At 36.0% G+C, this 24,211-nt stretch overlaps 2 protein-coding genes across 8 annotated transcripts in view; one reads left to right on the top strand and one right to left on the bottom strand.

Moving 5' to 3' along the window:
• Positions 1–24,211, top strand: part of GIGYF2 (GRB10 interacting GYF protein 2) — a 163,138-nt gene that overhangs the window by 60,574 nt on the left and 78,353 nt on the right. For all 6 annotated transcript variants that reach the window (XM_032277894.1, XM_032277895.1, XM_032277890.1 and 3 more), the window contains 2 exons: positions 2,540–2,651; positions 3,790–3,830. In XM_032277894.1, the coding sequence (XP_032133785.1) occupies positions 2,540–2,651; positions 3,790–3,830 (153 nt within the window). The remainder of the gene's footprint in view (positions 1–2,539; positions 2,652–3,789; positions 3,831–24,211) is intronic.
• KCNJ13 (potassium inwardly rectifying channel subfamily J member 13) lies at positions 8,706–18,761 on the bottom strand. Of its 2 annotated transcripts, XM_032277896.1 has the most exons (3): positions 18,608–18,761; positions 13,130–13,605; positions 8,706–11,067 (listed from the first exon to the last, which is right to left on the bottom strand). In XM_032277896.1, the coding sequence occupies exons 2-3, from the start codon at positions 13,587–13,589 to the stop codon at positions 10,445–10,447; spliced, it is 1,083 nt and encodes a 360-aa protein (XP_032133787.1). In that variant the 5' UTR covers positions 13,590–13,605; positions 18,608–18,761; the 3' UTR covers positions 8,706–10,444. The 2 variants fall into 2 exon arrangements, with proteins under 2 accessions (XP_032133787.1, XP_032133788.1); XM_032277897.1 differs by lacking the exon at positions 18,608–18,761 and having other exon boundaries at positions 10,873–11,067; positions 13,366–13,841.

Here is a 24,211-nt window from a genome sequence, read left to right as displayed (position 1 = left end):
TATTATAAAAAAGATGTTGTAACATATGTAAGAAATAGTGACTTTATTAACATATTAATGTTGAAGAATGGCATGAAACTAGTCAAACGACTGAATTGACTTTATGCAAAAAGTACTTTCAACATTATCTCAACCACCCGTGATTCTTTTTAATGTTCTCCATAGCTTATTTTCTAAAACAAGGTTGTAATTATAATCTGTGGTTTTGTGTTTTCCACTCATTACTTAATTTTAACTTGCTGGTTAAATAATGATTATTGTGGCTTTTCTTTGTATAGGCAGAGCTAACCTTAGATGATTATCTTGGCTGTTTGCAACTTGAGGAAACTTTGATGTGGAAACTGACTGATTTCCCGACTGCTAAATATCATGAACTAGTAAAATTTAAATAAACTAAATAGGTGGTTAAAACAACATTGAAACTCATCTTCCTATTTGGTTAGGTTGTTTAAAAATAAAGCAGATTGACACAACTCTCAACCATTGTCTTCATCATTATTAAAAGGAAGTATGTTTTAATTCCCAAGAAGAATAGGGTGAACTCTCAGACAGTAGAACAGTTCTTTAATTGAGCTTTATGAAAGGTTCATCATGTTATATTTACTTGCTTGTTCATGTATGGGAGCCGCTTTATAGAAGATTAAATTTTTTTGGTGCTGGAAAGCTTTAGAACCTGATCATTGTAATGTGTCCCACTGTAAAGTTTTAGTATCATTAGCAAGACCTGTGTCAGTGCTAGTCATAACTGAGGAAATATTTTCTATGTGTTTTGCTTGTTTTTCTGGTAAACTAGAGGCTATTTTTTACATTTTTCTATTTCTGGAATAAAACGTTTTCTTCAAAGTGTAATGGCCTTCCTGAGAAAATGGCTTTCTCTAAAAGGAAAGACTTTTGCCCCCATCCTAAAATCTTCCTTGTAGAGGACAGGTGTTATATGACAGTTAGTATTACATTATTTTAGGATCTTAAATGCAATGTATACATTTCCTGAAAGGGAGAGGTACATAAACTATGAGTTGGCTTTAAGTGAAGTTTATGCAAGTGGAAGGAAGGGTAACTTTATTATTGTTCCACTGTGTTTCTCACTTCCATTTGACAAATGGAGAAGTGGATACTTGCAGTGGTCAAGAGGGTATCCATTGTTTCGAAGATTGCACACAAAATAGTTCGGTGTTTTACTTTGGTATTTCATAATATAGTCATATAAAAGTACAGATGTGTTTGGAGTTCTTGATAAATTACATGCAAGAGATAGAAGTACTGCATGGATATTCAAAGTAATTATTTAGCTCAGTTATATTTAGCTTTGGGCTACATCATCAAGATCCATCATCATTTTCCTTTGGGCCATTTTACACTGTGAGAAAAATTGAACTAGGTATGATGGCTAAGATTTCATCGAGTTATAAATACATCCTTAGACTGCCACCCCTCCTGTGTATTGAATACAAATGCTACATGTTTGTTAGGAAAACTGTACATAAAGTATAAAGCTAAAAGTGCGTACGGTCTTCTGCCTCCAGACCTGACAATTGGATTTATAGTCTTCCTGACCCTAACGGTGTAGCTATATTATTTATATAAATGGAATAATTTTTATATGCATTGTTCTTCAGTGTGTTCTTGTCATTGAACGGAATAGTTTCAGTACTTAATCCGGTGCAGCATCATAGTGTTCTACTGTATTGTTTTATCAGAATTTATGTAGCTAATCCTTTATTGATTAGATTTCTAGGTTTTTTTTTTTTTTCAATTATAGTGAACATCTTCAAACATATATATTTGCATTTGGTACAACTATTCCTATTAGGATAAATACTAAGTAGAATTGTTGAGTCAAATGTTGATAGATCTAACCAAATTGCCTTCAGTAAAGGCAAGTTTACACTTGAACCACCAGAGCCTCTAAATATCTATATCCACACACTCTGCCAGCTCTGTTGGTTCAAGTTTAGTCCTGATACATTTTTTTAATACCTCAAGATTTGAGTATAGAATAAACTGTACCTTTGGTTACTGTGGAAGACACTGTATGGCGTTAATGAGATTTGATGGTTTTAGAATTGGCCCTTTTAAGTTATCCTTTCTCTGGGATTAGATAAGTTGTTTTAACTTTTATGCTTGGCTTTTTAACTTTAGCTCCTGTCTTCTTAAACTCTCTAAACCAAGATTTCTTCCATTTTCATGAAAATAAAAAAAGGTTTAATTTATAGTAGAGTTTTATTGAACTCCTTAGAATCTCACTAATCAACTTTTTGTTAAAGAGCTTAATGTTGATACTTTTTTGTTCAGGACTGGGACTCTTACATTCTGTTACGTAGTTTTTTTAACTTGTTTCTTTCAGCCTCTTGTGGTCTACCTACTTCAGTGCCATTGTTGGTCTCATGAGTCAAGATCATCAGGCCTTGCTCAGTATTTAAATGTAGATGTCCGTCCTACCTTGTATAAAGATAGAACTTTAGATATTAATTTATGGGGATGAATGTGTGCCACCTGTTGACATTTGACTATCAGTTTTTTTCTGTTTTCTTATTTTCAGGCAGAGGCAGAGGTGAATGTGGTTTCTACCAAAGAAGTTTTGATGAAGTAGAGGGTGTATTTGGTCGAGGAGGTGGCAGAGAAATGCATAGATCACAGAGCTGGGAGGAAAGGTAACTAAAGGATCCACATATTGGCATAAAAATTTCTTGGCATGTAAAACTTACTTATTTTTTGCTTTCTGCAGAGAGAAATGTCTTTGTACAGTTACAGGGTTTCATTTTTAAAAATGCTGTTAAGTATTGAATAGCAAGTTGTATGTTAGATTTTTTTTCGTGTGTGTGTGTGTGTGTGTGTATGTATGTGTGTGTGTGAGACAGAATTTTGCTCTTGTTGCCCAGGCTGGAGTGCAATGGCGCGATCTCGGCTCATTGCAACCTCCACCTCCCAGGTTCAAGTGATTCTCCTGCCTCAGCCTCCCGAGTAGCTGAGATTACAGGCATGTGCCTTCACACTCGGCTAATTTTGTATTTTTAATAGAGACAGGGTTTCTCCATGTTGGTCAGGGTGGTCTTGAACTCCTGACCTCAGGTGATCCACCTGCCTCAGCCCCCCAAAGTGCTGGGATTTCAGGCATAAGCCACCACACCCTGCCAATGTTAGAAATTTTTAAATGATTCTTACTTAAAGGAAGAAGGATTCTAGATAGATGAGTTAATATATTAGTGCCAGCATAGTTAATTTGATTTGGTATTTGATAGCAATTACCAAATTGTCATGTTATTGTTTGTTCTATTAGTAAAAGTATCTTCTCTCTATATTCTTTATGACTTTATATGAAGCCTGTCAACTTGAGTAAGGGCAATTGCACAAAGATGTATGTACAAAAATGTGATGATATTTATAATAAAAAATAATTGGACATAAGCCAAACAGATTGGTATTGCCCTTATATAATTGTATATCCACACAGTAGGATACTACATGAGCAGTAGAGGTGTTTTTTAAAATATTTAATTATGTGGAAAAACACATTCTAAGAGTAGTGTATAAAACTGTATACTATCTCATTAAAAAGATAATATTTTGGGTCAATAGAAACAGCTTTTGGTAGATGAGGGAATAGATATTTTTCTTTTTATCTTTGTGCTTTTCTGTATTTTCCAAATTTTAGGAAATAACTATGTATTTATTTGTTTTGTAATTTGAAGAAAAAATGCTTTTAGAAAAATGGGAAAGTGAGTGTCACAGATAGGAGATCTATATATATCACTGTGAAACTTTGTTTGAAACCTATTTTATCTTTTCCAGGGGTGACAGACGTTTTGAAAAACCAGGACGAAAAGATGTAGGTAAGGTTCTTACCTATGCACATAAGGACAAACTTATTAGAAATTGACTCAGTTATCTGCACCTCTCCAGTAGATGGGGCTGTAGCAATTCTTGCATTTAGACTTCCGTGGTTATTTGAAGTCTCCACTGAATGAAACCGGAGGTGATGAATACAGGCATTAAGATTTACTTGACTTACTTTCTAGGTCTGTGTGTTCTCTGCAAGGTATGTATTCTTTATTAAGGCCAATTTGTGAACTGAAGATTCAAGTTAGGAAACAATCTACTAACTCCTTTTCTAGTGTAGATAGCATCTCATAGGTGAGAAGAAATAAGGCAGATGCTAAAGTCTTTGTTTTTGTATCAGAGAATAAAGGCCAAAACTATGACGATTCTTAACTTTACTAATTTATTTATTTGGCCTTTTTGCTGTGTAGTCTTTTGTTTTTTTCCTTGTTTTGTGATGAGAACAAAAAAAATTAACTCAGATAAATTACATAATTAAGGTAGCCACTGAAGAGGAACATAATAAAGGAACAGGATTTCAGTGTTTATGATGAATTAATCATAGTTTATATTTAAATAATTTATACTGTTAAGGTGAGCTTCCTAACTGATGAAAGGTAATACCTTACAAACTACCAGTAGGTATTCACATTTGAGAGAAAATAATGCCAATTCATAGTACCATTGGAGCTATGAAAATTAGCATTACAAGTTCTAAATCCTACAAGTGCTAAAAAAAAAAAAGTTCTCCGGAGCATGATTGTAATTGATTGTGGTAAACATTTCTTTCTCCACCCCCCCACCGCCTTTTTTTTTTTTTTTTTTTTTTTTTTGGAAAGGGATTCTCACTCTGTCACCTAGGTTATTGCAGTGGCGTGGTATTGGCTCACTGCAACTTCCGTCTTCCAGGTTCAGGCGATTCTCCTGCCTCAGCCTCCTGAGTAGCTGGGACTACAGCCATGTGCCACCATACCCAGCTAATTTTTGTATTTTTAGTAGAGACTGGGTTTCACTATGTTGGCCAGGCTGGTCTCTTGATCTCGTGATCTGCCCGCCTCAGCCTCCCAAAGTGCTGGGATTACAGGCGTGAACTACCACACCTGGCCAGTGGTAAACATTTCTCATAAACATGTTAAATGTGTAAATACCATTCATAGACTGATTTGCATATTGTTTTAAAAACTACGTAGTTATAACAGCGTTGTATCACTGTTTCCATAAAAAACTTAAACATACCAATAACTAAATTTCTCATGAATGTGGCATTAGGAATATGTGGTTGTATTTATATTAATGAAAACCATTAAGGTCCGATGTGGTAGCTCATGCCTGTAATCCTGGTACTTTGGGAGGCCGAGGCAGGATAGCCTGGGCAACATGGCAAAACCCCGTCTCTACAAAAAAGTACAAAAATTAGCCATGCCTGGTGCCGTGTGCCTGTAGTCCCAGCTATTTTGGAGGCTGTGATGGAATGGAAGGATATCTTGAGCACAGGAGGCCAAGTCTGCAGTGAGCCATGATCACACCTCTCTAGCCCAGGTGACAGGGTAAGACCCTGTTAAAAAAAAATAGGTGTGTAGCATGAGGAAATTTGAAACAGACTGGGTAGTTTATTGTTAGCTTTAGCCATATTGTAGACTATTGGATTAGCATAATCTTGGGCGCCCTGTCAAGACCTTTGTTGCCATCTTTGTCTGATTTAGTACTTTTGCAATGAATATATAGAGGAGATGAGCAGTAGTTACCGGATTTGCAATTAGAAGATCACGATTATTCTAAGCTCTCAGATATCGTTAGTATCATAATAAAATGAGTGATAATGCTTTACAGAATTTTTAGGATTATAGTAGTCTTTCCCCTTTATTTGTGGGAGATGCATTTCAAGACCCCACCAGCGGATACCTGAAGTCACAGATAGTACTAAATCCCATAAATACTGTTTTTTTCTATACATATAGACCTATGATAAAGTTTAATTTATAAATTAGGCACAGTAAGAGATAGCAGTAATAACTAATAATAAAATGGAAAAATTATAACAATATACAGTAGTAAAAGTTATATAAGGCTGGGCGCAGTGGCTCACACCTATAATCCTAGAACTTTGGGAGGCTGAGGTGGGTGGATCACTTGAGGTCAGGAGTTTGAGAGCATCTTGGCCAACATGGTGAAAACCTGACTCTACTAAAAATACAAAAAAAAAAAAGTAGGTGTGGTGGTCAGCAACTGTAATCCCAGCTACTTGGGAGGCTGAGGCTTGAACCCAGGAGGTAGAGGCTGCAGTGAGCCAAAATTGTGCCACTGCACTCTAGCCTGGGTGACAGAGCAAGACTCCATGTCCCCCCCAAAAAAGGAAAAGAAACTGTTATATTAATGTGGTCTCTGTCTCTTTCTTAAAGTACTGTAATATTTTTGGATCACAATTGACCGTAGTTAACTGAAACTAAAAAGCAAAACTGGATAAGGCAGGGGTACTGTAAATAAGAGTATATGAACTCATTTATTCATTCAGCACATACTGAATTCCCACTTAACATGCCAGGTGCAAAATACTTTTTTAGAGGATATTGTTGGTGTGCTGATCAGATTTTCAGATCATTCAGTTTTGTGAGGGATAGCTATGGAGTGGAACAGTTAGGATATGAGATCAGAATCAAGGTGAATCAAGAGATCAAATCTAATCAAATGGAGATTAACAGCAGGAATGAAAAGTCTTACATAGGAAATTATAGAATTTAAAGTAAGAAGTGGTTGTATGTAAAAGCAGCCTCCTGTGTAAAGAACACAACCCTCTCAGTGACTCTGGGCTTCCTGTTAATCAGCAGTGTCCTTATGTCCTCTCAGCCATGGACTGAATCAGGTGATAGGCCCATAGTCTTTTATGTTGCCACAGGCAAGCCTAAGCATTGTGTTCACTCCTGGGACCACACCTTGAAAGGGTCCACACGTTGCAGTAGGAGGGCCGAGACATTTGAAGCCTTGTGATGGGGACTTTGTGAAGGAGATGGAGCTGTTTGGATAGGAGACAAGACGGAGGACAGGGCAGAGTGGGGAGCAGGGTTTATAGGGTTACTGTATACCAATACCTGCTTACTAATCATGTGAGAGAGGACTTAGATTTGATCTGTATGAGTTTAAAAAGCAGGAAGGGGCTAACCGATGGAAGGTTCCAGGAGGCAGGCATTGGACACAATCTTAAGAGATCTAATAATTAGAGTTATCTGAAAATGGCCTGCATTGCCTTGGGAAAGTAGTGAGTTGCTAGAATAAGAATAGCTTGATTTTAACTATTCACACATATTTACACTTTGGTGGTTCGGAATAGTCAAGTTTAGTCATTGTTGTTTGTGGCTTTCATATTTTAACCACATTAATCCAATGAGGGTAATTTTTCTAGCTACCCTCTATTAAAGGTAAAGGTTCTTTTCTTTACATCCCATTGGTATATATTTGAAAAGGCACATTCCATAAAATAAATTGACATGAAGTATCTCAGAATATTTAAGGATACTAACTACTAGTTTATCTACTACTATATATTATAAATGCTAGTATACTAAAATATGGTACTTTCCATATATATATATTCTAACATGTCGTAGTGACTTGTTGAATGCTTTTTGAAAAGATGCTCACTTTGGGTTAACTGTGCTAAGGATTCTGAGCTTGTACTTTTTGGATGTAATCCACTTTTGTTAAAAATAATGTAGATCTTTAAAAAACATTGTTCATAATTATATCTTACACTCTCCAAGAGTGGCAATAATAAATTAGTTTGTTCGAACACACCGATATATATTGATCAGCATGAGATCAATATGAGTATATTGTGAGATGTCCTACGACATCACGTTAAGACAGTTCAGGTACTGAAGGTTCCAGGATAATCTGTTCTTTTTAAAATTAGGAATGATGCTTACCATGTATTTCCTTCTTATATGAAGAGAGAAATGGGTAGAATTGTAGACACCTGGGTAAGAAGCGTGTATAACCCCTGTGAACAACCGTAGGAGAATGTGAAGGTGGAAAAAGGTCTTTGATATTAGAATTGCAATTCCTATTCAGTAGGAATTGACTGTGCACAGGGTGAGATCAGTTCTGGTGCCCATCTTGTGGTATGATTCCGTAAGGGTGCAATATAAATTTGTATTTTGGTATGAAATACTTGTTAATAGACATAGTGATTTTTGGTTATAGACTCTTTTGGTACTTGTACAAGTATGGGCTTGTACATACATAAAACCAGGCCCCTAAGATTTTGGTAACTACATGTCTCCAATTTGTTGGAACTGTCATGCTGTGTTTATCAGTTTCCAAAGGAATGTTTAAAGTTAGTTCCAGAGTAGTCTTCCTGGTCATGTATCCTAGACTCCAGGACCAAGCTCCCAGGTAGTCCAGATTAATGAGCTGCACATCCAGGAAGGCAGAGCAGCCATTCTGCCTCCCAGTGATTTCCCCCCTTCTCCCATTTTTACTTCATTTTCCTCAAATGGAAAGAAGATAATGGTCTTTCTATAGAAAACTTAATCCTTAATCTAGAAACTGTGATTTTAAATAAGTGAAAGAAACATGAACAGTTCTCTCAGAAGCTTTCTGTCTCCTACAAAAAAGTTTTGAATCACGTTTCTTATAGATTTATAAAATACTTATTAAGTAACAGAAGTTTAGCAATAGGTTTTTTTGGCATGTGTAGGGGAAGTCATATTTAGTTTTCAAATGCCAAGTTTATGTATAAACAGTAAGTATAATATGAAACTCATCTGACTTGAATGGAATCTTAGATCCCAGGTTTTACTTATTCACTTGTGTCACTTTGGGCAGCTTCACTTAACTAGTGAGATTGTGATCTGTGTTGGTGATATAGTATTTTTAGGAAAAAACATACCATGTAAGTCTTCAATACTACTTTATTTTCACAGGTTAGGTGAATCTTGTTAATTATAGAAATAAGAATTCTTGCTGTCTTTCTGTGTTACTGTAGTCTTGGGTTGGGAAAATCTGTTGGTCTAATTACTACTTAAGAATGAATATCTAAAATTTTCAAACAGCAAAAGTTCACAATAATTAAGTTTCTGTGTTCTTGATATTCTTCTACTATTATCAGTCTTAAACCACTCCAGAGTTCTTCTTTATTTTCTTTTCCTTTTGGTCAAATAGTAGAAAAATGTGACTTGCTGCTGTGCCCTGCTCTTCACACCTGCTTGCCTTTACTCAGCTAGTATTTATTTCAAGAGATGATTCCTGCCTAGGTCATCACCAGTGGGGAAGGTTAATCTTTCATTTTTCCCACAGAAACCTGAATAAGGGAAATTTCAGAAAAGAACAGCCACAAATCTGTTTGAAACCTGATAGGTGACTTTTTTGGTTATTGTTTCACTTAGGGATGGTTTCTCTTTTTTTTTTAATTGAAATGAAAATCATGCAGATGGTCATCTTAAACTAGACATAAGGGAAAGGGTTCATTTTAGCATAGATAAGATAAAAAATGAAACAGAGGAAGCATACTTTTTATGGAGTATTCGATTTGGAAAGAAATAATAGAGTTCATCTACTCCAGCCTCCTACTGGTGAATAAACACTCATTTTGTGTTTATAGAAAAAACTGTTTGAAGTTGGAAACAGGAATTTGGGTTTGAAAATGCTCTGTCGCCTAATTATCTTTTGCTTTATCTATTGTAGATTTTTTTCCCTACGCAAGTTATATCTAACTAAAGCTTTATATCTATAAAGACTTAAATGTATTTTTGTATTTATGAATTATTTAGAGCTATCATGATGTTTTATATGATCAAATGAATCATACATAGGAGGGGAAGGTTTTTACTTAGGTTGCTAGAAGTCATTTAGATAACCACTATTTGATTATTATGGAGAAACATTTTACAGTAAATTTTGCATCTCCTTGCAATGCAAAATACTACCCTGCAGGTTCCATTTGGGCTGGAGCTTGTCTTATCTGATCACCTTCTGCCGCAAATATATGAACATAGTATGTATTTGGCTGTCATGTTTAAATGCTTTTAGATTTGTGTATAAATCTATACTCTGATGTTTTTCTCGTTAATTTTTGTTTTTAGTTGTTAAAAATTAAGAAGGTAATACTTACTCAAGTTTCATAGTATAAAGAACCAAATGAATGATCTTTGTTGTCTTGAAAAAAATCCCAGTTTTTAAAGGATGTTCACTAAGTATTGTGTTGTCATTTCATCCAGGGAGCTAGGTTTGAAACTAAACTGTTGCTTCAATTTGCAGATGAAATGAGACATTAATGGTTGATTTTTCTGAGTTCAGTTGTGTTAAACTTGACTGTTCATTTTGCCTTCGTTACTGGTATCATACCACATTCTTATAAATTCACCAGCAACATTTCTGTATAAGGATCTGTCAAGTTGAGTAACATTGATTTCAGCAGGTAACAAACTTTGTAAGGTAGAGTGTTATGTTTCCAGACTGTATATTGTTAGCTCAGCCATTTTTATGTGAGTGTAGGCATGATTACCATGATGTAATCAGAGAGCTGTAATTAGCATTGAAAAAAAGAAAACATGCGATACAGTGAAGAAAAAGTAGCTGCGTAACTGGCTGGGTGTATTTAATACATTAAAAAATAGGGAGCCATGGATAAGTCTTACTCTGTCAGTCCTGTTTCAGAGATCTGAAAATTGTCAATGCTTTGTCCATTGATGCGGATATCCAGATCAGTCCTGTTTGGGCTTTTAGAAACCAGAGGAGTTGGAAATTCAGGGACAGTCTTGTCAAAATTCTCCATCTTGATTTGATATTCACCTTTGGAACCTCGGGTCAACAGAGATGCAAAACAGTGATGTAACATGATCTCAGAGGGCAGGTAGGATGTCCTCCTCTGGCATATTTCTCCAGTGCCCTCCTGCATTGCTGAAAGGAATACAACTAATTCAAAGTGGGAAGGATTTTCATGCTGGAGCAGAGTAGCCAGAGGACTCGATGGTGTAATGGAGTGATAGTAGGTTAGTGGAAAGATAAAGAACGGACATTCCTCAGAACTGATGCCATCAAGGTGGAAATCCACACTGGTCTGGTAGAGTTTGCCATTTTCTCTTTCCTGATAGAGCACAGCTGAGACCCGGACACTGGTTAGAGGGCTAGGTCGGGTATTGGCCACTTGGAAGACAAGACTAGGTTTGCCATCTATGTGAGCTACTACTGCTATGTCAGTAAAACGAATTGAGAAAGCTCGATTTTTTGGCCGGGCAATCTTCGCCACAAAGGCACCTAAATTAGAAATTATTGAATTTTTTTTAGAATGAAGACTTCAAATATCAATACTTTTTCTGAATGAGAAGGGTATATCAAATATTTACACATTTCTTGGTGCCTTGCCTTCCAGTGAGTCAGGAATTAAACTCATTGTTAATTTGGTTAGTCTCATTTGCCTGAAGCATTTTTCAAAGTACATTTCTGTTTAGAAACCATGATTTCAAATGAATAAGCAAAATGATTTTGTTACAGAGAAGTGTAAAACTTCGTCCCCTGGTTTCTTACAAAGTCAAAGAATTGGTCACTTCCTATATTCCTGCCCGCACTTAAAAAAATGTGATAGAAAATAAATGCAACTTGGCTACAGCCAGATTACTTTAAGTTGAAGTAGAAAGTAGGTTCAGAGTAGAATGATTTGAGGTGGGGAGGGGACCAGTAGAATGAGTGATATTTTGGCCAGGCACGGTGGCTCATGCCTGTAATCCCAGCAATTTGAGAGGCCAAGGTGGGTGGGTCACTTGAGGTCAGGAGTTCGAGACCATCCTGGCCAACGTGGTGAAACCCTGTCTCTACTAAAAATATAAAAATTAGCTGGACCTAGTGGTGCATGCCTGTAATCTCAGCTACTCAGGAGACTAAGGCAGGAGATTGCAGTGGGCCAAGACTGTGCCACTGCACTCCAGCTGGAACAACAGAGCAAGACACCATCTCAAAAAAAATAAATAAATAAAGAGTAATATTTTGAAGAATTTTTAACTTTGAAATGTATACAAACCTTTTCTAGGGCAGGGGAGGACTGTCAGGTAATTACAGTGCACCTTTCAGGTATATCTTCTTTGTGCCCTAAGCTATAGATGGGTTTTTTAATCAGTTTTGTGCCACAGATTTTGTTGGCAGGCTGTTGGTAAAGTCTAAGAAGTAAGTACTTACCAGAATTATGTTTTAAGGGCTTAAAAATAAAACACAAAGAAACCAAATTATTGAAATTCAGTTGAACATTTAAGAAATGATATAGTACTATATGTGCCTTACTGATACATTAAATAATCTAGTGGTGGGTTTAGTACTGTGATTTTGAAGTATTATGGTTTGATATGGCAAATATCTCTGATTTCTGTTTGAATCAAAGCTTCTAATACTGCTGATGCTATTGTTTTTTGTTGCCTATAGGAAATGCCAAATTTCAATTAGTGGTTAGTACAAAGAGATATAAGTTTCTCCCATCTAAGTTTACAGGTCCCCTTAATTGTATCCAAAGGACTGATCCAGTACAGGAATTCTTGGTATTTGTGATTTGCAGGTTATAGAGCCAGTTGGTAGCACATTGGGATTTCGTTCCAGATCGCTCTTCAAGTTAATGTTTGTGAATTCGGAGACCTCATGCCCACTGAATGCTTACCTTCTCAGATTATTATTGAATAGTATATTAAAGACATGTTTTCTTTTACAATCATATATGTCATATGAAAGGGCACTAGTCTCCTTTAAAGGAAAGAGTTTTCTGTGTTATGAGCAAAATTTCATAATCTTTATGGACAATATTTTCAGGGCATTTTGCTGAGAATGTGTATACATAACTTGTTCTCTAGCATGTAAAGCTGACTATGGTTCTCTGGGCTCACTGGCATAAAGTAAATGTTGAAAAGATGAACTCGTAGGAGAGAATTCTAGCCCAGTAAAGAAAATACCAAATTTGTTACGTAAAATGACTGTCAAAATATGTATTGAATGTATTTATTCATTTATTTGACAAACTGATTAGCTTCAGTGAAAAACTCCTTTTAAACCTTTTGTTAATTTTTTTTTTTTGTTATAGGAAATTTCTGCAAATTAGTGTTATACTGATTGATCCCTTTTTTCTTAAGTAGTTTCAGTAAGTAAAATTTTGACATTGAGACAGGTTCCCTAAGCATTTCTCCTAGTTTTTGGTGCTAAACTGTTTCTTTTCTGTCTTAGGCATTACCTGCTATTAATATGAATAAATTATTCTATGACATTATTACTTATGATTGACTATACCCTTTCCAAACACCTGTAGTTTTTTTTTTTTTTTTTTTAAGAACAAAGACAAAATTACCTGTGATAAAAGCCTCTAGCATGAGGCCTAGGAGCATTTGTATGGCAAGTAAGGCGATTGCACTTGGACAGTCACCACTGGGGAACATGGTACCATAACCAATTGTGAGTTGTGTCTCCAGGGAGAAGGAGAATGCAGCTGTGAAACTGGTGATGTACTTGACACAGATAGTGTGGTTTTCAGGTGGGGCATCATGATCTAGTTCCAGATCACCATTCATCTCAGCTAGAACATACCAGAGCACTGCAAAGACAAGCCAGTGGACAACAAAAGAAGCAGAAAAGACCAACATCATCCAACGCCAGCGCATGTCCATTAGGATTCCCCAAGCATCTCGAAGATACGCAAGACCTCTTTGAGCGCCATCCATTTGAAGTGTGCTGTGGCCATCCTTGGTGACCATCCTCTGGTATCTTTGACTTAGGAGAGGAGCAATGACTTTGCAATTACCGCTGTCCATCTCAGGCTGTATTTCTCTGAAATCAAGAGTAAATTAGTAAGCTCTTAACTGTTTTACAGTTTATGTTTGTGAATTCGGAGACCTCATGCACTTTCTGCTTTCTTGGGAATGCTTCTCTAACCACAACTTTGCCAGCTCTCTCCCTTTTCCCTTTACATAAGGGGCATTTCCTGAGTCATTCATTTGGAAGCTAATTGTGTGTTATTTTAAAATAACTCTTCTATTGTTTCTTTGAATGACTGTTAAAACATTGTTTAATTCAGACATTTTCTAAGTATATTTTAGAATGCCTGTGGGTAGAGATTATATACCCCTGTGTCTTCCTTGTACAAGTCCAGGTGTCAAGCATTTATTGCTTTGACCAAATATTGTGTGTAAAGACTAGCATTTCATAATTAATTTATAGTTATACATTATTCATAATTAAAAAGGGTATGTTTAAATATGTAAGTTTTCTTCTGTATAAATAATTATTTATACAGAAAATATATATTATTTATGCAGTACTAAATCTGGCTTCTGCAAACCTTTGAAGCCAGATTTAGTACTAGGACAAGGCTTACGCTTGTGGTAAGCTTCTAGAGATCTGTAGTTCTAGTGTATGCTTTATAATTAGCCTATGTAGAGTCTGATGTATTGATTTGTAGTTTTAGAGACAGGTTCTTGTTCTGTCTCCTTGGCTGGAGTGCAGTGGCACAATCACAGCTCACTGTAACCTCAGCTAATTTTTAAAATTTTAATTTTTGTTGGTACCAGGTCTCAATATATTGCCTAGGCTGGTCTCGAACTCCTGTTCTCAAGCCATCCTCCTGCCTCAGCCTCCCAACGCAATGGGATTACAGGGGTGAGCTACTACACCTGGCCTTATTTAGAGTTTTATGATTAGGCTTTGTTTTTGTCACTTTGCAGCCATATTCATGGATTCTTTCTGCCCTGGTTGATGGCTGTTTCTTTCCATATTCTAGGCTCTGAACAGATTGTGGGGTAGAAAGAGAACTGTTTTCTTGGCAAAATAAGAAATTCCAGGTAGACATTTCTAGATAATGTTAGCTTTAAAAGTAAGTAAATCAGAAGAAAAAAGTTCAAGAATTTAATGAACTAAAATCATTAAGGGATTAAATAAGAATTTTAAAAAGATAATTAGTATAATTATTTTTCTGCTGCAAACAGTTTTCATCAGTGGTTATCCTTTTCTCAAGATGATGAGTAGAAATCTAATGTATGCCTTCCTTGTAATCATCCTTGCCTAAGACAGAGGTGTCTTAAGACTTTAGTATAGCAGTTATCAGGAACAGAACATGAAATGCAGCTTTGCTTCCCTTGAGTGAGCCTCTCGTCTTTGTTACAATCCAGGACTGTGAGTTTATATTTGACCCTCCTCTTTGCTTCTTCCTTTAGAGGTAAATATCCGTGAGAGTGCTGCATACCCACTTCCTGCGTTTTAATGGGGCTTAAGAAGGGCACTACAGACATGTGGAGCTAGGTTGTTGCTTGGGTTTCCTAGTTCCAATGCCTAGGGACTTTGAGGCTTTGGAGACTACCTTTCTGTGTTCTTGAAACTGGATATTGGCCAGCTGGGTATATACCACTTTCTTCTTTTGCTCTGAGGCTAACTTAACATTTACTGGTGATACTAGAGAGATTTTCTTGTATTTTCTTCAGATTTGAGCTACTGATGGAATACTGGGATGATTGTTCAGTTTATTTAGATTACATGGCTATTTCAGTTTCATATGATAGACATTAAAAAGTCTTAGTGTATTAATGTTTTGTAACTTACTACCCTAACAAGTTGTCTTAATCATTTAGTGTATTCTTTTTTCTTGGCATGGCTATTTAATGACCCTTATTTTGTTAGATTCTTTTTAAATGTTTTAGGATATCTGATCTCTACCCTTTTGGAAACAACAAAATCTTCATAGGCACTATGGTAACTGTTTTCATATTGTGTTATCTCTTAATTCTTCAATATCTCAACAAGATAGCCATTGTTCCCATTTTCAGATGAGGTCACTGGCGCTCAGACAGATAAAAGAAATTTACACAAGGCAAATAGGAGCTTTGGATTATTTGGATGATTATTCAAGTCTAGCTAACTTCAAAGTCAGTTAATTTTTTTTATTATAAGAAACATTTGGTGAAATAACAATCTTTCCAAAAATGATTGGTATTGCATTCTTAAGATAGTCTTTGACAACCAGATTTCTAGCACCTTCAGTAGATGCCCTTCTTGCCCCATAACTGTCTCAAGTATCCATATTAAACCATTGTTAACTTTATTTATGATTCTTAGGATAGTAATGATTAATAACATTAGCTAATATATATATTGTTTACCATGTGCCAGGAATCATACCAAATACTTCATGTGTACAAGCTGATGTGCAGCCAACGGGCAGCATCTGGCACAGAGTAAGCTCTCAGTAAAGTATTAGTTGCTTTATTGTTACTCAAAATGTATCCAGCTGGGTGTGGTAATTCACCCTTGGAATCCCAGCACTTCAGGAGGCCAAGACAGGATTGCTTGAGTCCAGGAGTTTGAGACCAGTCTGGGCAACATAGTGAGACCTTGTCTCTATTTAAAAAAAAAAAAAAAAAAAATGTGTCTTAAGTTTAACAGTAATAAATACCACTATTAGTCCCATTTTACAGATAATGAATCTAGCACTTTGGCACTTTGGGAGGCTGAGGCAGGAGGATTGCTTGAGGTTGGGAATTTAAGACCAATCTGGCCAACATAGCGCAACCTTGTCTCTTTAAAAAAAAAAGAAAATGAGGTAGTAAGTATGGATATGAATCTGATACATTTTGAGTCCAAAGTTAATGACATATTACCTCAAAAACAGACTTTTGACCTTGCTTAGCCTGTGTGAATAATACTGTTCCATTTGATTAGTTTTGTTCAGGAGCCACTCCAGAGTATTTGTTCTTCAGTAATGTTTATTAGGTTCAGACTTAAGATTTGTAGGTTAGAAATAGATTTTCGTTAGGAAAGACTTCTTTCAAGACTTAAAGACTGTTACAGTCAGAATTATTAGATAGTCTAGTTGTGTTTTGCACACAAGTAAAATTAAAGCAATGTAGAGAGTATGACATAACATTGCCAAGTTTATGTTTTGTTGATGAGAAGACAATTTTAAAAGTATAATACTGTCATAAATAAAATTACGATGACATAATAAAAGATATTGACACTTGGCAGAATGATAGAACAATGAAAGGATAGTTGGTTGCTTTCAAAATAGTGGGTGAACAACTTTGTTCTCTATTGTTGTTGCTTCCTGCCTATGTGAAAATGCCCTGGACACTGGTGCTTGTTCCACTTGTGGATTCACTGTCCTACTGAATGCTGCTAAGTGCTTAGTGTTTCACAAAAGCTTGAGGAAGAAAAAGCTCCTTGATTCTTTTTTCTTTTCAACCTACTTTATTTATGAAAGTATAAAATTCCTTACTTAGAGCCTCTCTATGTAGACTATAGTCAACAAATTTAATCATTCTCATTTGGGCTTTTTCAGGACTGTTACTTCTTACCTTCAACTTTTGTAGCACTCTTACTCTAGGCTCTTTACAGTTTTATCTTTTTTCCCTTGCAACTAAATACGTGGAAAAACCTTTGAACAGGGAAGTCAAAAAGGCTAATATCAGAACAGTTAAGCAGCATTTTTTTTTTTTAACCTAAGACTGCTGGATTTTGTTCGGATTGTGTTGGCAAGTAGAGTAGTTTAGAGAAGGAAGATTGATTTCTGATTCTCATTTATGCAATTACCCTGAATAAATATTCTGTGGACTCTATAGTCAGTGTGATTTAGTATAGAGAACACAGGATAGGGGATATGGCCTTCAGTCTCTGGCACTGTTGGTTACATAGCTGTGTCATTTTGGGCAAACCGCTCAATCCCCTTGGCCTGGGATCTTTAGGTTAAAACAAAGAAAGTGAAAAAAGAGGGAATTATGATAATAAGATTTCTTAAAGTTCTACAGACTTCTGTAAACATATTTCCAATTCCTACCACAGATACAAGTTTCCTGTATGATTTTTTTTCTGTATGGTTTGATGTCTGCTTATAGGTTTAAAAAATTATATTACTGTTGCCTGATATATGTAAGTCTCATCAATTGATCCCAATAGAAAGTAGAGTGGAAGGTTGGGAAGGTTTGCTTCTATCTCTGTGTGGGCTGTAAAATTATTTGCCCATTTATACATTATTTGGAGGAAAAAATAGTACCTATTAAAAAATGATAGGCAGCTTCATTGATCATCAAAATTCATTCTACTCATTGGGTTGTAGCACTTAAAATTGTATCTTTCTGTCGCCATGATATAAAATAGTATAGTTCATACTAAAGAGTTAAGATAAAGGCTATAACTAACAAACATTAAATGAATACGGTATTACTATGTATTTGTTCATGTCTGGTGTAAATACTTTAAGACTATATTGAAAGTCTTATAATGATTTTTCTTGCTCTCTATAATTAGGGCAAACAGTATGACTTCTAACCCTATTATATAAGCTCAGAGATTCTATTTTAATTTCTTAATTGCAGAAGCATCTACTAATTTCAGCAATAATTCTATGCTTAAAAATTTACAATAGGATACTCAACATTTTCTTCTTAAAGAAATAAAAACAAAGTGGTTTATTCTTTTGGCATTTGTTATTTTATGCTCATTTTGGGTTTCTAAAATTCCTTCCAAAAGAAAGACTTTTTTTTTCAAGCCACTGAATTTTTTTTCCTCAGGCCTCTATTCTCTACTCATATATTATAATGGAAAATGAGTATACATTCAATAAAACAAGAAAAAAAATTCTAGTAATGCATTCAATACAGCTGTTATTCCATTTTTAAAACTTAAAGAAAAAGAATATAGAAACCTTACTATACTGCCCTATAGATAATGTCTTTGTTTTAAAAATCTATTGGGTAATCTAGCTCTGTTCCTATTTGCCAGTCAGTTTCTTTCTCTGTTTCCCATAAAGAAAGAGTTAAGAATGGATATTATTGCATGTACTCACCAGTTCTTTTTCTGGGTCAGCCTTTATGCAAAGGTAGGTCTTAAGGAAATTTATAGAGTCTGTCTTTTTGAACAGATAATTTTAATCTACAAGTCTAGTTTGTAGGTTCTCTTCTTGGACTGGTTTTACAGCTTACATTCCTCTGTTTATAATGTTGTGGGGGCTGGTTTCAGCTGAAGTTGATGTGATTGGTCACTTAGCCTGCAGGGGGGCCAATTAGCTCTGATCATGTGGAAAAGAATGCTGGTTTGTTAGGAGGTCTTTCTTTACCCAACACAAACCTTAACAACTCTGGAGAAAGCCTCCAGAACTGACTTGGAGAAGGGGTGCATTTTTTTCCCTCTAATCAGGACCGGTCTTTAGTAAGTTTGCATAATCTTACTTAAGAGTTTATTTGAAAGTTCAAAGGGATAAAATTCCCCGCAAGATTTCTTTTCAGCCGTCTTGCTTTATATAGCATGTTGAAGTGTGAGATATTTCCTTTACTAATCTTTTTTTTTTCTCCCACCATGTCTTTGGGGAAGATTTATTTGGATAAGGACTTACAGGCGTAAATTAATGCATTGATTTTCTTAGTTTTCTTCTCATATCTCATCAGAATGGCTACTATTAGTTCCAGAACTAGTAATATAGATAATTTAGTTACTTGAATTTTTTTTTTTTGGCCAGGAAACAAACTTTTTTTCTTTCTTTTTTTTTTTTTAAAGGCTGTGTACAAAGACCTTGAATAGGAATAAAGTTAATTGTTCTGTACCTGGTACTTTTAAAAATACACACCTGTGTGAAAGAACTGGAGAATTTTCTTTAAGCTTATTTTAGTGATGCTTAGGAGATATTTCCCTGATCAGTATGCTGAAGTATAGTGTTAATAAAATGTAGTATACAGGGCACAAAAAATGTACCTCAACACTGATACAGTGTTTAGGTGGAAAATGTGATCCAGCTTGTTGGAACCCTGAAACGAGCTGTGGTGTGGCTTTGTGCAGTGCCGTAGTGAGCAGTACTTTTCTCCTCCTCTGTTAGCTGCCGATTTTAAAACTGACCAAATGTCACATGTAAGAGGATCTGAGAAACAAAGACTGATTGTTCAAAGTAAAATCTTGGAAGGCCTGCTGGGAAAATTATTAATGTAGACCAATATAATGCTACTTAGAAAGTGAAATCCGCCTTTGTAGAATCCTCTCTGACCCCCCTACAATTTAAAAAATATATTAATTCCTTCTTTGTTTTATTAATGCCAAATGCTTCAACACAAGTTCAGACACAGCATTAGAAACATTGACCTTCAGAACTAGGGAAGGTAAAATATAAAGAAGGGATTTGTGCTCTGATGCTCTTTCCCTGCATGTACTGGTAGAAATTATAATGTATATTAATTCCCAGCTAGCTAATTGAAGAAAAACAATACAACAACAAAAATACTAGAACAAGTATAGTGTAATACTGCTTCTAGAAAGCAGAAGCACTTGGTTGTATCTGCCATGTGTTTTGAATACACACTATATGTTTTTTACTTTCATTTTTTTAGACATAGAGTCTGGCTGCGTGTGCAGCGATGTGATCACAGCTTACTGCAGCCTCAGCCTCCCAGGCTTAAGTGAACTTCCTACCTCATCCCCCGTCCCCTGCAGTAATGCCACCGCACCTGGCTAATTTTTTATTTTTTGTAGAGGCAGGGTCTCACTGTGTTGTCTAGGCTGGCCTTGAACTCCTGGCTAAATCCGTCCTCTTAACTCAGCCTCACAAAGTCCTGGGATTACAGGCATGAGCCACTTCACCTGGCCTGAATACACATTATAATAGGGAAGATAGGTAAGGATTTTATTAAACTTAAAAGTCTTTTGCCAGAGACTTGGTGTCAATATATTGTGACAAAAATGATTTGGCAAAATGACCTTCAATTAAGAAAGCAATGTCTCAAGTGAAGCTTTCTAATTTCTGAATTTCTACAATTTGAAAGTCTTGCTATGGTCTATAAACAGTGATTCCTAACTGCTAATTGTGAATATTGTAGACCAGCTCTGAAGTGCCCATGCAGGAGCATAGCACTCCAATTACAATAGCCTGAGCATTTAAAGTCATTTCTGGTTGAAGTTACCAGGTTAACTGATGTAGGGGAGAGAGAAGACCTCTTTTCCTTTTGAAAGTTTGATAATTGAGTCAATAAAATAAACCAACAGTAGGTAGACTTAACAGGAGAAAAACAGTTTACCTGCTTATGCATAAGAGTCCCATAAAACATGAGACTTGAGGAAGGACCAGGTGATTGAAGTTCTTACAGCATTGGACTTTGGAATAGGCATGTGGAGGTCCTGGGGGAAGGTGTTGGCAAGCTGTAGGAAAATGAAGGGAGGAAATGTATGATGAACAAAAGTTGTCTGGTTATAACCAGTTAAAAGGTCCCGTAGAGTTAGACTTTAGATAAGGTTATATAATTCACTATATGTCCTTATTATAGAAGAGATTAAAAAGAGTTAAAGTCCAACTCTACTGGACCTTTTAATCTCTTCTGTGATAAGGGTAATCTTCCCTGATTGATGAGATTCTAGGGAGGGGAAAAAGGAATTTTTGGAAAAAAAAAAAAAAAAAAAAAGGGGCATAAGAGAAGGCCCCTCCCTGTACTTGGTGTTTCCAAGTTTTCTGTTTGCAGTAACAAGCATACCAAAGCAGCACATTTTGGGGTGGTGTTTCCTGGGCTCCTTCACTGAGATGACATGGATATTTGCACAGATGATATGCCACCTTCACCCAAAAACTCATGGTTCTTTCCATCTAGACAATTTGTTATTTCTGTTTTAGATGTTTCACAGTAAGGTAATTGGAGATGGCTCTAAAACATTTCTTCTGTGAGTGAACATAAATGCTAAATACCTGTTCATTGATTGATTTTGCATTCAAAATTATAATGATTAAATTAAGCAAGTTACCAAGACCAGGTGAATTATTCTGTGTTAAATCTATTCCTCTGTCCCTAAAGGTATTTGATTTTCTGACTGAAATAATTCACTATATATCTGTAAATGTACCACATTTTTCTTTAGAACAGTAAAATCTTCAGTTGGAGTGCAATTTATGGCCTATATAATATACATAGGTAATCTCACAGCTTTAAAACTTTAGCCTGGTCTCCATGTTCTTGCTTACATGGTGTACTGAGCTTTTCTTTTGAAGATGTCTAGTCTCTTTCCATTTCAGCGTGTCCAAGCCAACTACTAATTGCCTTCTCACAGATTTCAGGCGGCCCCTGCATGTGTACCGGCAGACAGCTGAGTATGAGGGCTGTAAGGTTATGCTACATATTCAAATCGCGTGAGGACTTTTTTCAGAGATTCTGATACACTGCAGCTTCTCCAGTCTCTGCTGTTTTTTCAGGACTCATGTTAACCAGCTAAGCAGGTTATTTATTCCTCAGGGAGAAAGTTGTAACTCTGGGTATAGAATTTAAACTGCTCTGTCCTAGCCATCCCGAGTTTTGTTTACAAGTAATTATAGGGAAGGGGAGGTGGTAAATATCAATACTTGGGTGGGATTCCCTTTTATTGTTTTCTTTGGTGTTAGAATATTTGTTTGGTATTGATGAGAGAATATATATCTGAATAGAGTAATACAGAGTCACTCTTTAAAAAATTTGCAAACAAACAAGCTTCAAAGTCTGTCCCATAATTCCACTTTTGCTTGTGGATATTGGGCACTTGTAAGCTCCAAGTCTCACAGCTGTAGATTTTGTTGGCTGAGTGCCTCTTTGCTCCATCTGAAGTTTTCCATAAACACTATTTTTGGCCGTGGGTCAAACATGCACACAGGTGCCCTTTTACTGCTCTTTCTCCTTAGGAAGTCCACTCAGTTAGACCAGGCAAAAACCAACACTGTATTTTAATTTGATTTTTAGATAAATCCTATTTGGACTTAACACACCAAGAGTGAAACAACGAAGTATTTATTGCCACTGGGGAAATTATTTATATATGTAGCTCATGTGTATTTTAGCACCTTTTACACAATTTGCTTTTAACGTAAGGTTATAAAATATATCGGTAGTATAGTTTCCTCATAGTCATGTTTGCTATATTGAATGGAAAAAGACACATTTAAAATTTGTGTTTCTTTGCCTTTTGAGGGTGACAGACACCTTTACAGTTTTGATGAAAGCCGTCGACCCTTTTACCTGAAAGAATAAAAAGTGTACCAGCACAAAGTGCACTTCCAGTGCAAGGATTCACAGCCCTGAGCTTATTCATTGGCTGTAGATTAGGAATATTTGGCTCAGGCATGAGCTTGAAAATAATTTAATAAGATTTACTTTAAAATCTTCTTGTTTATAAATCTGTTAAGATTTTAAAAAGAAGTCACCTGAAATGCAGTATTTGGTTAGTCAACTTTGTCATTATGCTGATGTTACAGGGAGAGGAAGACTGATTTTGAATGCTGAGAAGGGCCATGTAACTGTCTCCCACTCATTTTAGTCTTGGTTACTATGAATTTTTGGAATTTTTAGATGTGAAGGAAGCTTAGATACCATCTTCTAAATTGCCCACGAATGACTTTAATATTTATCATTTTTTTTTTAATTATTATTATTTTTTGAGATGGAGTCTCACTCTGTCGTCCAGGCTGGGAGTATAGTGGCGCAATCTCTGCTCACTGCAACTTCCACCTCTTGGGTTCAAGCGATTCTCCTGCCCCAGCCTCCTGAGTAGCTGGAACTACAGGCACACACTACCACGCCAGGTTAATTTTTAGTATTTTTAGTAGAGATGAGGTTTTACCATGTTGGCCAAACTGGTCTTGAACTCCTGACCTCGTGTGATCTGCCCACCTCGGCCTCCCAAAGTGCTGGGATTATAGGCATGAGCCACAGCACCTGGCCTATCATTTATTTTAAATTATATCAGGAATACAAATACATACATATATTTTGTATTATTTATTAAATTTAAAATCATTTAAAAATACATCAGGAATACAAATACATGTGTATATTAAATTTTTTTTTTTTTTTTTTTTGAGACAGAGTTTCACTCATGTTACCCAGGCTGGAGTGCAATGGCACGATCTCGGCTCACCGCAACCCCCGCCTCCTGGGTTCAGGCAATTCTCCTGCCTCAGCCTCCTGAGTAGCTGGGATTACAGGCACGCGCCACCATGCCCAGCTAATTTTTTGTAGTTTTTAGTAGAGACGGGGTTTCACCATGTTGACCAGGATGGTCTCGATCTCTTGACCTCATGATCCACCCGCCTCGGCCTCCCACAGTGCTGGGATTACAGGCTTGAGCCACCGCGCCCGGCCTTGTATATTAAATTTAAAATCATTTATCTTAAGTTACATCAGGAATCCAAATACACACACACACACACACACACACACACACGTGTATACCTTACAGGTCTCCCTGTCCTTGCAGAAGCAAGAGAGTTACAGTAGTTGACTTAATCGCTATATATTTATATATATATAAATTATATTTATATATATAAATATATATGTGTATATTTGTATTCCTGATATATATATTATTCTGATATATATGTATTCCTGATGTAATTTTTATATATATATAATGTACATTATATAATATGTATATAATATATAAAATATATGTACAT

The sequence above is a fragment of the Sapajus apella genome, unplaced genomic scaffold (genome assembly GCF_009761245.1).
Source record: "Sapajus apella isolate SASKATOON/1434 unplaced genomic scaffold, GSC_monkey_1.0 scaffold10, whole genome shotgun sequence".
NCBI lineage: Eukaryota > Metazoa > Chordata > Mammalia > Primates > Cebidae > Sapajus > Sapajus apella.
The sequence above is the reverse complement of the archived record's forward strand: the minus strand, read 5'-3'. Positions and strand labels throughout refer to the sequence as shown.